At 38.7% G+C, this 16,587-nt stretch overlaps 1 protein-coding gene across 3 annotated transcripts in view; it reads left to right on the top strand.

Moving 5' to 3' along the window:
• LOC140500919 (cytidine monophosphate-N-acetylneuraminic acid hydroxylase) overlaps window positions 1-16,587 on the top strand; it is a 114,384-nt gene that overhangs the window by 80,409 nt on the left and 17,388 nt on the right. For all 3 annotated transcript variants that reach the window (XM_072603991.1, XM_072603989.1, XM_072603990.1), the window contains 2 exons: window positions 4,480-4,620; window positions 14,137-14,311. In XM_072603991.1, coding sequence (XP_072460092.1) covers window positions 4,480-4,620; window positions 14,137-14,311 — 316 coding nt within the window. The remainder of the gene's footprint in view (window positions 1-4,479; window positions 4,621-14,136; window positions 14,312-16,587) is intronic.

Here is a 16,587-nt window from a genome sequence, read left to right as displayed (position 1 = left end):
AAAGAGTATTGAAATTGTAGCACAGAAAATCTCATTTCAAATGCTTGCTATTTCTCAAACTGTCAGTTTCTTCCTCTGTAAAACAGGGGAGTTAGGCTAGATGACCTGTAAGGTCCCTTCCCACACTACATTTTTTGATCCTGTGACCCTAAATGCCACAGAAATCATGAAGAACATGATTAATGTAGGGAACTCACTTAAGGAGTTACCTGAGAAAAATACACAATAACAAAAATTATCCTTCACAGCCAGGGAGACTACTGCTAGGCTTGCCAACAATTTACTACATCAAGAGAGCTTAGCATTGCAAAGTTGCAAAAACCTTAGTGGTCATCTATTCCTCTACTAGAAAGCCACTTCAGAGCCTTCAAAAATGGGAAAAATAACTCAGGGGAGTGAACCAGGAAATGGTCAGTCTCGTATGGAAAGATCATTAGATTTAGAATCAGATAAACTGATTTTGATTTTAATCCTGTTCGTTCTTATTTGTGTGTGACTAAGGAACAGAATTAAAATCAAAACTTGTTTTTCTGATTCTAAATCAAAAAATCTTTCCACACGAGACTGGGCATTTCCTGGTTCATTCCCCTGAACTATTTTTCTCATTTTTGAAGGCTCTGAAGTGGCTTTCTAGTAGAGTAAATATTGTTGGGTGTGGTGCTACTGAATGTATTATGTGGAACATGTATGTGGTTACTCTCATCCCTTTAATCTCTCAACCAGGAAGAAATAAAGTCAAAATTCTCACAGACTATGCCTGATAGCACAATTAGCACATTCTTCTAAGGGAGCCCCAAGTACAAGTTTTGTTTTCTGCTGGAGAAAGTATCAGGATCATTTCTAAAACTAAACTGTGGTTCAGTAATCCCAAGGAATACCTGTTAGCCATAACTGCAAAGTCCCAGCATGGTCTGTGAAGTCCTAAACTCCTTAAGGTCATTCTCCCCTCCCCACACACTCACACCCACCCACTATGCTGTCAAGTAAGGATATGGGCATAAACATTGGGAACAAATTCCTTTTTGGGTTCACAAGCTACTTTCAATAATGTAGGATAGAAAATATGCTAGATTTAAAAAAAAATACTTTTTAGCTTCACCTAAATGAATAGGAGAGAGGAGAGAGAAGATATAGACAAAGTGGAAAGCATACCGATTACTCAGACTCTTACTTCAGTTAGGCTGCCATCTGCCTGACATGACACTGACAACCCCAGAGGGAGCCCATCTGTTCTAAACATCTCCCTCCTCTCATTGAACAGTCTCATCAACCATGGCTCCCAATTTTCTTCTCTTCTCCTGTATCTGTCTCCCTCTCAATTTCTGTGTGCTAAGAGCATATATATCCTCTCTTTTATGAGGCCAGTGTGCAGAAGTGGTACACCTGTCTGATCTCCAGGCTTAGGGGAGAAGAGAAGTAAGACCTTTCTCTGACCAGGTCTTCCATCTCCCATTGCACATGTTCTCTGAGGGAAGGTTGCTAGGGGCATCCTATCTGTGCCAGCACAAAGATAACATGCTGTTGGCAGTCAGATCTCTCTCCCTCTATGTGGAGAGCCTCTGGTTTGAGGAGGAGCAAACTTCCTGTTGTCTTCAGGCCTTCCTTCTGTGCTTGCGTCTTGAGGGAAGAGGAAGAGGAAATTTGGTAGGGAATGGGACTTTCATCTCCTTTTATATAGATTCAGTTTCCACCTCCTACCTTGACTTGTCCTGTCTGATCTCTGATCTCCTCTAGGAAAGTGTCACATTCCACTCATTGGTGAACCTCATACCTAGTCATATACTACACATCTCAGTGATTCTGAACCCCTGTAGGTCATCATCCAAACTCTGTCCCCTATCCCTCACCACCAAATTCCTTATTCCCATTTTCCTTGACTCTCCAACACCAAAGTCCAAACCAAACACCATCCACCCTTTCTAGTGGGCCCTCTGGAATGCCTGTTCCATAGATAACAAACTCCCTTCCATCCTAAATCTTTTCTTCTCCCACTCCTTTAATCTAGCAATCACTGAAAATTGGTTCCCTCTTAAGATTCAGAAAACTTGACCAACCTTTACAATATTGGTTACATTCTTCTCAGCTCCTTGTTTGAGGAAGGGAAGTTGGAATATTCTTTGCCCTTCATTATGACTTTCAGGTTCTCCTCCTACCTCCATTCATTTGATAACCTCTCCTCCTTTGAGGTTCATACAATTTATATCTATCACCTAATCAAAATCCTTCCAGTTGTGGTCTACAGAACTCTAGGTCACTTTCCTTCCATCCTCAATAAATTTAGTACCTGGGCTGCAATTTGTCCCTCCTCCCCAAATTCTGCCCTTATATTCAAGCACTTCAATATACATATTGACACTCCATTAAACACTGAAACCATGTAAGTTTGTTCCTCAACCTATTCACTGCTCTTCCTCACCTCAACCACACAGAGATCAGATGATCTCCCCATCTCTCCATCTCTCTGCTAAGAACCTTGCCCCTCATATTGTACAGAAAAAAATTGAGGCCATTTACCATGAGTTTCCTCTTCTTCCATCTTCCTCCTTTCATACCACTCAAATGCCTTTTGGCATTATCTTCTTTCTCCATCTCACATGAAGGGATGGCTTCAGTCCTTACTGAGACCAACCCCTCTACCTGCATAATTGGTCCCATATCATCCCATCTTCTTGAACAGATTGCCCTTCTCTCATGCCTACTCTATCACTTATCTTCAATCTCTCCCTGTAATGACTGCTTCCCTGCTACCTACAAACATATTCATGTCTTTCCCATCCTCAAAAAAACCCCTCACTTGGTCCTTCCAGTCTACCTGTCATTCCATATCTCTTCTGCCCTTTGTAGCCAAACTCCTTGAAAAAACTGTCTATTCTTCATTTACTCTCTTCTCATTTCTTCTTTATCCCTCACATCTGGCTTCCAACCTTGTCATTCTGCCAAAACTGCTCTGTCCAAGGTTACCAATGATTTGGATTGCCAAATGCCTTTTCTCAGTTCTCATCCTCCTTCATCTCTCTGTAGTCTTTGACATTGTTGATCACTCTCTGATTGAAACTCTCTTCTTCCTAGGTTTTCAGAATATCACTCTTTCCTGGTTTTCCTCTCACCTGTCAGAACATTCCTTCTCAGTCTCCTTTGATATCCTCATGCAGATCACTCCCTCTAAACCTGGGTGTCCCAGGGGGCTTTGTTCATGACTTTCTTCTCTTTCTATATTACTTCACTTGGTGATCTCATCAGTTTCCATTAATTTAATTACCATCTTTATGCTGATGATTTTCAAATCTATCTATCCTGCCCTAATTTCTCTGTGATTGCTAATCTTGCATTTTCATTTGCCTTTCAGACATCTCAAATTGGATGTGCAGTAGACAGCTTAAACTCAACATATCCAAAACTGAATTCATCATCTTTTCCCCTGTCTTCCCTCCCTCCTAACTTTCTTATTACTGTAGAGAGGAACACCATCCTCCAAGTCTCTAGGTATTATTCTCTGTTCACTGTCCCTAAACCCCATATCCAGTCTATTGCCAAGGCCTGTCACATTTCTTCAGTACACCCCCTTCTTTCTTCTGATACTGCTAACCCTCTGATGCAGATCCCCATCACCTCACACCTGGACTATTGCACTAGCCTGCTGGTAGGTCTGCCTGCCTCAAGTCTCTTCCCACTCCAATCCATTCTCCATTCAGCTACCAAAGTGATTTTCTAAAGCACAGATCCAGCTATGTCATCCTTCACCCCCCCACCCCCCACACTCCATATGTAGATTATCCTCTATATATCTTCTTTGTACATAGTTGTTTTCATGCTGTTTTCTCTATCAGACTGTGAGTTCCTTGAGAACAGGGGCTATCCTTTGCCTTTCTCTGTATCTCTAGCACTTAGCATAGTAGGAACTTAATAAGTACTTATTGACTAATTTATTCAGTTCAAATCACCATGGTGGCATGGTATAATGGAAAGGGCTCTGGATTTATAGTCAGAGAGCCTGGGTCCCATCTTTTCCACTGTCTATATGATTCTGAGCAAGTTTAGGTAAAGGTTAGACTTATGGCCTCTGTGGTCCCTTTCAATTCAGAGATTCTCTATCCTAGATTCAAATCCTTGCTCTCTTAATCACTAGCTAAGTATCCTTGGGAGAGTCTCGTATCCTCTCTAAACCTCATTTTCCTCATTGGTAATGGGGTTGGACTAAATTATTCTTCCTTCTAGGTTTTTTCTAGCTCTCAATATATGATCTTATGACCATGTGATTACAATGAACAATAGAAGTTTAGTTCAACCACAATTAATGAAATTATTAGGAGTCTTCCCTGGTTAGATACATTAACCCAAAGATACCTTTTATTTCTACTCATCAAAGAAAAAAGATTTTTTGAAAGGAACAAAACAAAACATTTTTTTTCTTCTGTGATAATACCTGTGTAAGTCAGGATATTAGTTCCCTCACTGAGAGAGTGTGTTATTCATTTACAGGTACATTAAGGAAACAAATACCAAAAATGACCCAAATGAACTCAACAACCTCATAAAAAAAATCTCTAATGTTTCTACATGGACCCCTCAGCCTGGTGCTATACTAGACCTGGGGAGAATGCTGAAGGATCCTACGGACAGGTAAGATTTAAAGTATTAATGGGGGGGGGTGGAGAGAAAGCCCATTACTGCCCTACCAGATCTCAAATTGTATTATAAAGCAACAATTATCCAAACCTCTTGGTACTGGCTAAGAAACAGAAAGATAGACCAGTGCACTAGGTTAGGTACTCAAGACACAGGAGTCAATGAATATAGCAATCTAATGTTTGATAAACCCAAGGACCCCAGCTTCTGGGATGAGGACTCACTGTTCAACAAAAATTGTTGGGAAAACTGGATAACAGTGTGATGGAAACTAAGCATAGACCAATGCCCGACACTGCACACAAGAATAAAGTCCAAATGGATACATGATCTAGGTATAACAATTGATACGATAAACAAATTAGTGGAGCAAGGAATAGTGTATTTATCAGATTTATGGAGAAGGGAAGAATTGACTAAACAAGAGATAGAAATCATTATGAAGTACAAGATGGATAATTTTGATTATATTAAACTGAAAAGTTTGTGCACAACCAAACCCAATGCAACCAAGATTAGGAGGGAAGCAGAAAACTGGGAAAGAATTTTTGCAACTAGTGTCTGTGATAAAGGCCTCATTTCTAAAATATATAGAGAACTGAGTCAAATGTATAAGAATACAAGTCATTCCCCAATTGATAAATGGTCAAACAATGTGAACAGGCAGTTTTCAGAGGAAGAAATTAAAGCTATCTATAGTCATATGAAAAAATGCTCTAAATTAATATTGATTGGAGAAATGCAAATCAAAACAACTCTGAGGTACCACATCACACTTATCAGATTGGCCAACATGACAAAACAGGAAGATGGTAAATGTTGGAGAAGATGTGGGAGAGTTGGAACTCTAACTCATTGTTGATGGAACTGTGAGCTGATCCAACTATTCTGGAGAGCAAATTGGAACTACAAAAATGTGCATACCCTTTGACTCAGCAATAGTGCTTCTAGGACTGTATCCCCAAGAGACCATGGGAAAGGGTCCCACATGTACAGAAATATTTACAGCAGCTCTCTTTGTGGTGGCCAAAAACTGGAAATCAAGGGGATACCCATCAATTGGGGAATGGCTGAATAAATTATGGTATATGAATGTAATGGAATACTGTTGTGCTATAAGAAATGATGAACAGGAAGACTTCAGAGAGGCCTGGAAAGACTTATATGATCTGATGCTGGGTGAGAGGAGCAGAACCGGGAGAATTTTGTACACAGCCACAGCCACAGTGTGCAAAGATTTTTTTCTGGTAGACTTAGAAATTTGTTGCAATGTAAAGACTTAAAATTCCCAATGGTCTTTTAAGGTAAAATGCCTTCCACATCTAGAGAAAGAACTACGGAATTCAATCACAGAATGTAGCAGAACATTTTCTTTTGTGTTACGTTTTGGTTTGTTATATGATTTCTCCCATTCATTTTAATTCTTCTGTGCAACATAACTACGGTGAAAACGTATTTAATAGGAATATATGTGTAGAACCTATATAAAATGGTATGCCATCTGAGGGAGAGAGGGGGGAAATAGGGAGGAAAGAAAGAGAAGTAGGGAAAAAAAATCTAAGTTATATGGTAGTGATAATAGAACACTGAAAATAAATAAAACAAGAAAAAATGTAATTAGGAAATATTTAACAAAACAAATTAAAATGTAACAAAAAAAATCCACTAGCAGAGTCATAGCTCATCTACTGTGACAATCCTAGATTAGTAACAATTACTTTCTCAGGGGCTGTCATAATCATAATCACTGTAATAGCAGTAGAAATTAATATGGAGTACAGTAGATAGAAAACTGGGTGGGGATTAGGAAGACTCATCTTTCTGAGTTCAAATCTGGCCTCAGACACACATCAGTTGTGTGACCCTGGGCAAAGCACTTAACCCTGTTTGCCTCAGTTTTCTCATCTGTAAAATGAGCTGGAGAAGGAAATGGCAAACCACTCTAATACTTTTGCCAAGAAAATCCCAAATGAGGTCATGAAGAGTTGGATATGACTGAGAAATGGCAGAACAACAACAGATTACAATTATGAAATGCTTTATAATCATTATTTTATTTGACCTTTCCAATGAACTTGTGAATTACTGCAAATGCTATTTATATTTTATAGATGATGATAAAGGAAATCAGAGAGGTGTAGTGACAACTCACACAACTAATAAGAAAGAGAGCCAGTTATCTACCTTAAGGTCGGTTTTTTTCCTCTATGCCGTGATTCATTCATTCATCTGACAAATATTTATTAATTGCATAGTAATATGCTAGGTCTGGCATTGTCATATTTGACACATGGCCCAATCCATCTAATGAACATGTATTAATAATATAATTGATTATCTAATTATCTAAATTAATAATCTAATAAGTGATTACTGCATACAAGATGCTGTACTGGAGATTGGGGGTACAAAGACAAAATGAAAGATAGTGCCAACCTTCATGGAATTTTTATGGCTATACCATCTTTTAGATTAAGTTAGAAGGTCTCAAGGGATCTCAGAGATAGACATTTGAAGAGATGTACTTTTTTTCATTCATCAACCACAGAATTTAGAGCCATTAGATACTAAGTGACTATTTAGTTCAACCCCCTAACTTTACAGATAAGGAAATCAAGATCCTTTGAGGTTAGATGACTTGGTTAAAGCTACACAACTAGTAAGTAGAAGAAGCTGGGATTCAAACTCAGGTCCAGTAATTCCAAATATGGGTTGTTTTTTCCTAGTACACATGACCAGGTTTCTAAGTCAATGTAAATATGATCCTACTACTTTGCATTCTCAAGCATGCATTCCTTCAGACCAACACCATTTTCCCAAGTCAGGTCTATCAAAGAAAGGAGAGAAATAAAGATTCCAGCATCTGCTATAGAACAATAATGATAGCTGGCATATGCATAGTGTTTTACGATGTACAAAGCACTTCACATGAGTTCATTGAGTAAATATCCCCTCGCACAGTAGAAACCAGGCTGGAAATAATAATAATAATTAATAAGAATAGCTAACATTTATAATAATGTATTATAATAATTATGTTATAAAATTACATGTGTAGCATGTTATATATTATAGAATAATATGATTATAAATAACATTTATAATAACATTTATTTATCGTGTGTCAAGCACTCTGCTAAACCCTTTACAATTATTATCTCATTTTGTCCTTACAACAACCCTGGGAGGTAGGTGCTATTATTATCCCTATTTTACAGACAAAGAAACTGAGGCAAACAGAGGTCAAGTGACTTGCCCAGGATCACACAGCTAATGTCTTAGACCGGATATACAGACAGGTTTTCCTGAGTTGAGGCCCAGTGTTCTGTCTACTGCATCACCAGTTGCCTCAATATTATAATACTGTTCATATTTCCAGCATGATTTTCCTCTAGCTTCTCATGTTACTATTAGGCTTGTGCTAACAATACAATGGGAAATGTATGTACCCTCAACACACAGACAGACACATTTTTTACACAATAAACATATTTGCAAAGCATTCCTCCAAGGCTTTGGTAGCATGTGCATTTTTTTTAATACCAAACCAGAATTAGGTTCTTAGCTTCTTGAATTTATTCATACTTACCATTCTTTTTGTAGAAATGTCTGATATATTAAATCCGATATAGGTATCTCCATAAAATGCTCTGAATTCATAGTCAATTCTAAACTGTCCTCTCTGAGGGAGGCGAGCATTAAACATGCGTGATAGGAGTCTTTCACTTTGCCTTAACTACATTTTATTATGCCATTTGTCCTGGATATCTGGCTGACTCCTGATTCCTGTTTCCTATGAATATTAACCTCACTTAGCTAAAAAACATCTGAATCATAGAATAATAATATTAAGGGAAGATTTTTTATATTCTTAAGAAAAGAAACCAAATGGGAGGAAGAAAGGAATATAGCATCTTTACCACCCCCACCCCCCCAAAGATTTTATTTGTGGAAAAACTTCCATGACCAGAGTCTTAGTGACATGTAAATCTTTTCCTCTCAAATAGCTCGTAACTTCTTTAAAATGTAGCCTTTTAGTTTTTGTATGTGTAGGATTTTACAAACTCATTGTTTAATCTGTAGCCTAACTTAGTTTGCCATTTTTTATCAATGACTTGGAAAAAAAGCATAGCTGGTATGTTCACCAGATTTGCAGATGATGCAAAGCCAGGAGGGATAGTTACACAGTGTTAACACAGGATCCAAAAGAATTTTGACAGATTAGAGCAAGTGTGTAAAACTTTCAGCCCTCTGTCTTCAAACATTCCTAAGTACTTCTGTAAACAGATTAAAACATAATTGGAAAATGCATAACAAAATAAACAAAAATATAATACAAAAGAGATAATGTTAATTTGTGGTTTTCTACATAAATATGTACCAGGAGAGATGTTTCTATGAAAATCAGACACCAGTGGTCTAGGTTAATAAGCTGATTTGGTCACAGTGAAATTCATTGGCAATCAATGTAAATTTAGGTATTAAAAATAAAAGTTTTGGGAAACACGGATAGAAAGCAGTTGTTTTCAAAAGGATCTGAGAGTTTAGTGAATTGCAAACTTAATATGAGTCAGGAGTGTGATGTAGCAGTCAAAAATGTTCATTCATTTTTAGGCTGCTTTAGGAGGGACGTAACTTCTAGGAGGAGGGAAGTGACTATTGCACTGCAGTCCGAATTTGTTAGAACTCATCTGGAATGTTGTGTTCCATTCTGGCACCATGGTTTAGAGATATTGATAACCTGGAGAATGTCCAGAGGAGGGCAAGTGGGATGGTAAAGGGCATGATATATGAAGATCATTAGAAAGAACTGGACATGGACAAAAGAAGACTAAAACAGACGAAGATGGGAAGGCAAATACTTGAGGGACTGTTACCTGGAGAAAGGATTAGACTTGCTCTGTTTGGCCAAACCAGGAGCAATATGCAGAAGTTGCAAACTAGCCTATTTAGGAAAAACTTCTTAATAACTGTTGTTCAGTTATTTCAGTTGTATCTGACTTTTCATGACTGCATTTGCAGTTTTGGCAAAGATAAGGGAGTGGTTTGCCATTTTCTTCTCTCACTCATTTTACAGAGGAGGAAACTGAGGGCAAACAAGATTAAGTGAGTCACACAATTAGGAAGTGTCTAAGGCCATATTTTAACTCAGATCTTCCTGATACCAGGCCCAGCACTCTATCCACTCTGCCACTCAGCTGCCCTGTTCCTAATGATTAGAGCCATCTAAAAGTGAAATGCTTTGCTTTGAAAGGTGGTAGATTCCCTTCTTGGATGTCTACAAGCTGAGGGTAGAGCCAGGGAAGGGGAACCCATGGCCAGGGCCACACTTGAGGAACTAGAGGGCCACATGTGGCCTCGAGGCTAGACCATCATCTGTCAGGGATGCTATAGTGAGGATTCCTTTTATATGGGTTAAAACCATGTGAAGAGACATGATCATGGTATCAGTAGTCTGGGCCTAAAGGGGAATAATAGGTGATAAATTTAAAAATGGTATTTAGCAAAAGCATAAAGTGTCAGATAATGAGGAAGGAAATAATAACAGGCTTAGGGATACAATAATTAGTTCAGTTTTGAATTTGCTGAGTTTAAGATGATTGTAGGACACCTAGGAAGAGATGTCTTATGGCCAGTGGGAAATATAGATCTGGACATCAGAAATGGAGAGCTATTATAGATTTGAGACTCAGCTGCACAGAGATAGCAAGAGAAGTCAAGGAAGTAAATAATTTAGTAATTCCTTGATTCTGTAACTAACATTTATGGGTTCCACCAATATATTTCCAGCCTAAAACTCTTCCATGACCATATAATTTGACCAGCATTGACACAGCCTTTGTGTTCATCTTGTATCTAATCAATACTTCATTAGTTCAAAGTTAAAGACATTTAATCAAACAGCATGGCAAAATAAATGACAAGATTTCCCCTTACAAACAGGGATGCACTCCCTCATAGATTACCATATCACCACTGAGGAAGGAGATGATCTCAGGGAATATATGTGACCAGATAACATGCAGAGAGGGGCAAACATAGGGAATAGGCATGATCAAAGGACACCCAAGGAAGGAGGCCATAGGGAATATATGGTACCATATCATATGGGCATATGTCATAATCAGGGCAACTCATACTTCCAATGCTCCAGAGCTACCAATATCCTCTAGTGATGCAATTTGAGCCACTTTCTGGGGGTATTCAGGCATTCATGGAGATTCTTTGATGAGTGCCTTCCAGTAAGGGGAAGTCTGCCAGTTCTTTAGTTTGATAGTTCCCAAAGTTATTTTTAGCTCTTCTATAATGCAAATCGCATTCAACCACATCTAGGCAGCTACCTAGAGAAGCACTTAGACCTTTTTAAGACTATATTTTCAACTACTTTTCTCCTGCTTTCAGTATAAACTTTTATTTGGGTTATGGTCTAAAAACTCTTTAACTTCCCTTATATCCCTAGGTTGAGAATCTATAAATCATCCTGAATACTTTATCTAGAAAAACTACAAATATCCTAGGCAGAACTTATAGTAAAATAATTTCTTTCAATCCCCCAAATTATCCTTCTTGTCATGGAAATCAGCTGGGGAATCAAGGTCAAAAAGGGTCAGATTAGATTGCTAGAGCTAATAGCTCTTGTTCCTTGTGCCCTATACTCACAATATACTATTTTCCTTATATAAATTACTTCCTCTTCTCGGTGACTCAGTAAAATTGCTAACGGTAGACACTACCTTTTAGTACAATTTCTTTCTTTCTTCCCTCTGAACAGTAGGATCAATGGTATTGACTCTGTCTATAAGGTGAAGTGCAGCAGGTGACAGTGATTAGGGGCAATTAGCAACAATACAGGGAAAAGGTGATCTTGGAAGAAGGCATAGATTCAGAGTCATAATCCAAGAAATTAAATAGGAGAAAGGGCACAGGTAAAGTTGTAAATGGAGTTAATTGCTATAATATACATCTAGGGGATCAGCTTGGAGACAAAGAAAGCATACTGTGAAAGAAAGTGGCATGTACTGGAGAAAAGATAATTTAGTTACATCCACATTTTCTCCCTAAAGTAGCATTCTGTTGACATGACAGTTATACGCTTTCATTTTTCTATTGCCTTGCCCTTGCTGTCATTGTGAGCCCCCCATCTCTCCCCTTGGAATTCCTCTCTAGAACTCAAAGCTATGACTTGTTATAGCAGCATGAGATGAAAATCTTGACTAATTCCAGCATACGTGTACATTGTAGGCTGGTCCAAAGGGCAGTTGGGTATTGGGACTACACAATAAGATTGTTTAGGGCTGGGAGAGTAGTGATATGGTTATCACTTCTCACTCCTTTTCTTCACCAAAAGTTCCCTCTCTCTGATGAAGAGGAGGAAAGAGAACCCAATGAACCTTTTCTACTAACTCTTCTTCCTTCAGGAACCCCTAAGCACCCATTTCCCAAAGTCCAGCTTAAAATGTACATCTGGCCAGCTAGAATTTATATGTCTGGAGTTCGACTAATCATATAGTTGTAGGATTCAGGTAGGGGCAATATTTATGCTTCTGACAATGCTAAAATATGTTAAAAATTCTAGTCCTGGGGTGGGAGTTCTGGCTTGGGAGTCACAGTTGGATAAACACAGTATATATCTATTTCTAACAAAGCTTTCAGCCAAACTAAGGGTGGCATATGACCTACTAAGTGTTGCATCAGCAGTTGAATTATATAATGGTAGCCAAGGGATTCCTAGCACCACTCAGAAAAGTAGTGAGAAGGTTATTTTCAAGATGATCATTTCATAATTCTTCCTTTCTTTGGCCATTTGGGGCTCAGTTTCCTAAATCCATGGTCTGAAATCATAGTGAATGTCTATTGCTTCAACCATTACCAGGGAGGAACAGGGTTGTAGAAATACTCCATAACACTCATAAAATTCTCAGAGACCTACAGGGTCACCAGTCCTAGGATCCATAATGTAAGGTGGTTTGGTAGTTTGGTTTTGAAGGTGAAAAACGTATGGGCAATAAGCTTTGATGGGTTTGAAAATGTGGCACTGTCTCAAGTGGCTCACCCTATGTCTTCTTAGTACTGTATTTGACACCCCCTTGAACTATGTAACTTTCCTTTGAACTCATAGTAGGTGGTTTGCATGGTGGAGATTTTAGGAGGAACCATATTTGAAAATCTCACCATTGACACTTCTTAGCTTGTGATCGTGAGTTTTTTGATCCTGGAGGGACCAGGAGAGCTTCAGCCATGACTCAAAATAGGATTTGTTGTGGATAAATTACCAAGTGAGCACAGACTAGTTCATGACAATTCACACCTAGGATAATTCATGATAGGTAGGCTGAGGTGGCCATGCTTTCCAAAAGATGATCCACCTGTGCAGTGCTGTTCCCAGACAAATGCTGACTTGGGATCTGAAAGGAGCTGGGATGGTCTAGCTATCAGAGGCTTTTATTTTGCCTGAGCTCCAAGGGTAGAAGTTACCTTTCTTTGAATCATGGCCTCCTTTGGTGAAACCTATGGATACCTTTTCAGAATATGTTTTTAAATGTACAAAATAAAATACAAAGGAAACCAATTATATCAAAATATAGTTATGAAGTATTTATTAAAAATTCACAGCCCTTCTCCCTTGAAATCTACCAGTGGATCCAGATTCTAGAAGAATCACCACATATTGTCAAACAGAGAGTTCTTTCCCATGATCCCACAGGTAGCCTATCCTATTATGCCCAGGCCCAGGGTGCCCAAATACCTAAATATAAACAAACTGTATTAGCTCAGAAACCCTGGGTGGCTTTTGCTGGCTCAATAAAAGAATCTAGGGGACTCAGTATGTAGTGAGTAGTTGGTACAGTGGACTCTATATGCTTCCTGAAGCATGTTTTCTCATTAAAAGACTCAACAATCTCCCTGAAGAGTGGCCTGTTCTGGAGAGATGTGATCCACTTAGTATCTCAGACACGGTAGGCACTTGATGTTGGCTGAACTTGAATACTGTGGACTTCATAGCATTTGGAGCTACTTCTCTTTTTGGAGATAGAAATATTCACATATATATGCACATACACATACATGTACATATACATATGGAGAAAGAGATAGAGATATTTGGTATGCCCAAAAAAGAGTCCATTAGCTTTGGCCATTGCCATCAAGGAAGTGATGAAATATTTTTTGTAGGGGAATAATGAAAGGGTAAAGTAATGGTTTAAACATAGGGAAACTTGGCTTTTGGAGATGATGAGTGATGTGGGTGGAAATCTGGATCGAAACTAGGTGTGAATTAGTTATTCCTTGAATCTGAAGTGACTAGACTATATACAAGCCATCTAGTAGCATAGTTATTTATGCCATCACTGAAATGGGCCAAATAAATTCTGATATGCAATCATTAAATTTACCTTTTTGTTGCTTCCTCTCCTCTCTTGTCCCCCTCACCTTTCCCCCTCACCTATCTTCCCCTTACCAAACCCCCACCACTCTTACCTCTCCTCTCTCTCCTCACCTCCCTCCCAGCAAGAGCATCATAAACCCTCCAGCTGGGACTAAGATTTATAAAGATTCTTGGGACTTTGATCCATACTTGCAAACACTGAATGATGCTATAGAAGATGAAATATTTCTTCACTCGTCCTGGATAAAAGAGTACTTCACTTGGGCTGGATTTAAGAATTACAACCTTGTGATCAGGGTATGGTAATAAGGAGTGCTAACATTTGTGTTCTGTTTCCTATTAACTTTTATTGTTCTCTATATAGTTTATTTTAGCTTAAAACATGCTTATTTGTTTTTTTTTATGAAACATTTCTTGTATACAGCCTATATTTTTACCTTTGCTTACCCAGCTCCTTATGCTCAGGATAGCTTCCTCTATGACTGCTGAATTTCTGTTCCTCCCTTAAAGTCCAACTGAAATATCACTTCCTCCTTGAAGCTCTATCTGATCTTTCTCCCCTTGGCAAAGATTTTTCTCCTCTAAGAGCTCACATACCCTTTGTTTTGTATCTTTCTACTCATTCCCTGCCCTGCCCCCATTGGGTGTTAATGGATATTATAGTTCTCTACAGGTGTCATTATCCTTAAAGGACAGTAAGCTATATGGGGAAGGGACTGCTTCATATCTAAACTTTGATCCTCAGCTAAACCTTGCCTCTCCATCAGGGCATTTGATGTTGGTTGAATTTGAACCCTGTAAACTTCATAACATTTAGGGGTGCATCTCTCTTTGGAGATAGAAATATACCTATATACATCCAAATCGATATCCATGTATATATCTATATGACGATAGGGCTATATGACGTGTCCTAAAAATACTACTCTGTAGACTGCTTTATGCTCTTGTAGACCAGTCCTTCAGCTTCAGCTCTAGTCATTGCCATCAAGTAAGTGATGAAACATCTTTTGTAGGCTAATGGTTTACCCAGTGGAGCTTTTGGAAAACAGAAACTTAAGAAAGTCAAGGTTTTGCAATCTCTTATATATAAAGACTTTTTTTTTTTTAAATTTAAAGACTAGGTCTCTCTATCATACTCAGCCTTGGAAGCACAGCAGCCATTCACAGGCCCAGCCCCACAGCTACAAAGAATTTGACCAGGGCTGGTTTAACTCTCCTTAGGCAGCCTGGTGATACTGCCACTACCACAAACACACACCAGTGGTGTGCTACGTTGGTTCCAGGCATAGTACACATACCTCACAAGTTTAGATCTACTGAAGCTCAGAACACCCAGAAATCAAGCATCTCCCAGCCCCAGCTTCCCTTGTAACAGGAATTACAGGTCTGCCCCGATAACACCACCTCTCTCACCCAGGACATTCTTTAAAAATCGTTAATTTACTTTTAAATACAATGAGTTTAGGAAAATAATGCCAAATAGAGCAAAACTAAAGGGAAAATCCTACACATGAAAGTCTCAAGGCATCACAATATGACTCTAATAACTCTTTTAAATATCTACTCCCACCCCATGACAGCTTTCTCTCGTCTGTTTAGGACTTGGTGATCTCAAAGGTCCCTTCCAGCTTTGAGATTCTGTGATTATAAGCAGTTGGAAGTTTCATTGTTAAACACCTCTTCCCTCCCCATGATATAATTTTGCCACTCATGCTTTTCCTTGATTTCTCTCACCTGCTTCCCGCCCCAACTTCTTCTTTCCCTTGCTCAGCTAGTCTTTGCCCAGCTCTGTCCTTTCTCGTAGACAAGTCTCTTTTCTAGAATAGCCTCCTCCCCACACCCTTTCCTCTGGCTTTCCTTAGATTAGCTTTTCTTCCTCTTGGACTCTCCTCTGCCTCAGAGTGGAGACACGTATGCCTGTCACTTTGTCCCAATTACAGACTCATAGAATTTGAGAACTGGAGCAGAGCTCCATAAAGCCAGATGAACACTAGCTCTCCTCTAGACCACTGTATTTATTTGGAAATAAAATAAAGCATGAAGAGGAGTTGATATATCATAGGAATTTTTTGCAGGGATCACTAGGAGTAGCTCAAGTTTATAGATAAGAGTCTTATAGATATTAAATTTGCAGGTTAATATAGCCAATATTCACAGCTTATCAGTTTACTATAATCTATGGGATAAATCAGTTTTTCTTGATTGGCCTAAGGATAATATTGTTAAATTTAATGAGAGATAACTGACTTTGGAACCAGGAAGATCAAGGTTCAAGCCCTACCTCTGGAATGTACTATTTGTGTGAACCTGGGTAAATAACTTTTCAGTGTCCCCAGGTAACTCTTTTATTAAGATTCTAAGTTGACAAAAAGTATTGATGGACACCAATAGAGGAAGTCCCTAATTCTAGAGCCCCCTATATCTGTGAAACAAATGTGGTTTGAAAAAAAGAGGGGGGGGGGGGGAAGGAATAGGAGAATGATTTTAAAAGACAATTTTCCTCACTGCAGAATTCCTCCCAAGCACCACTGCTCTACTGAAAATGACCTCTACAAATTACCCCAAACCCT

The sequence above is a fragment of the Notamacropus eugenii genome, chromosome 4 (assembly GCF_028372415.1).
Source record: "Notamacropus eugenii isolate mMacEug1 chromosome 4, mMacEug1.pri_v2, whole genome shotgun sequence".
Classification (NCBI taxonomy): domain Eukaryota; kingdom Metazoa; phylum Chordata; class Mammalia; order Diprotodontia; family Macropodidae; genus Notamacropus; species Notamacropus eugenii.
The sequence above is the reverse complement of the archived record's forward strand: the minus strand, read 5'-3'. Positions and strand labels throughout refer to the sequence as shown.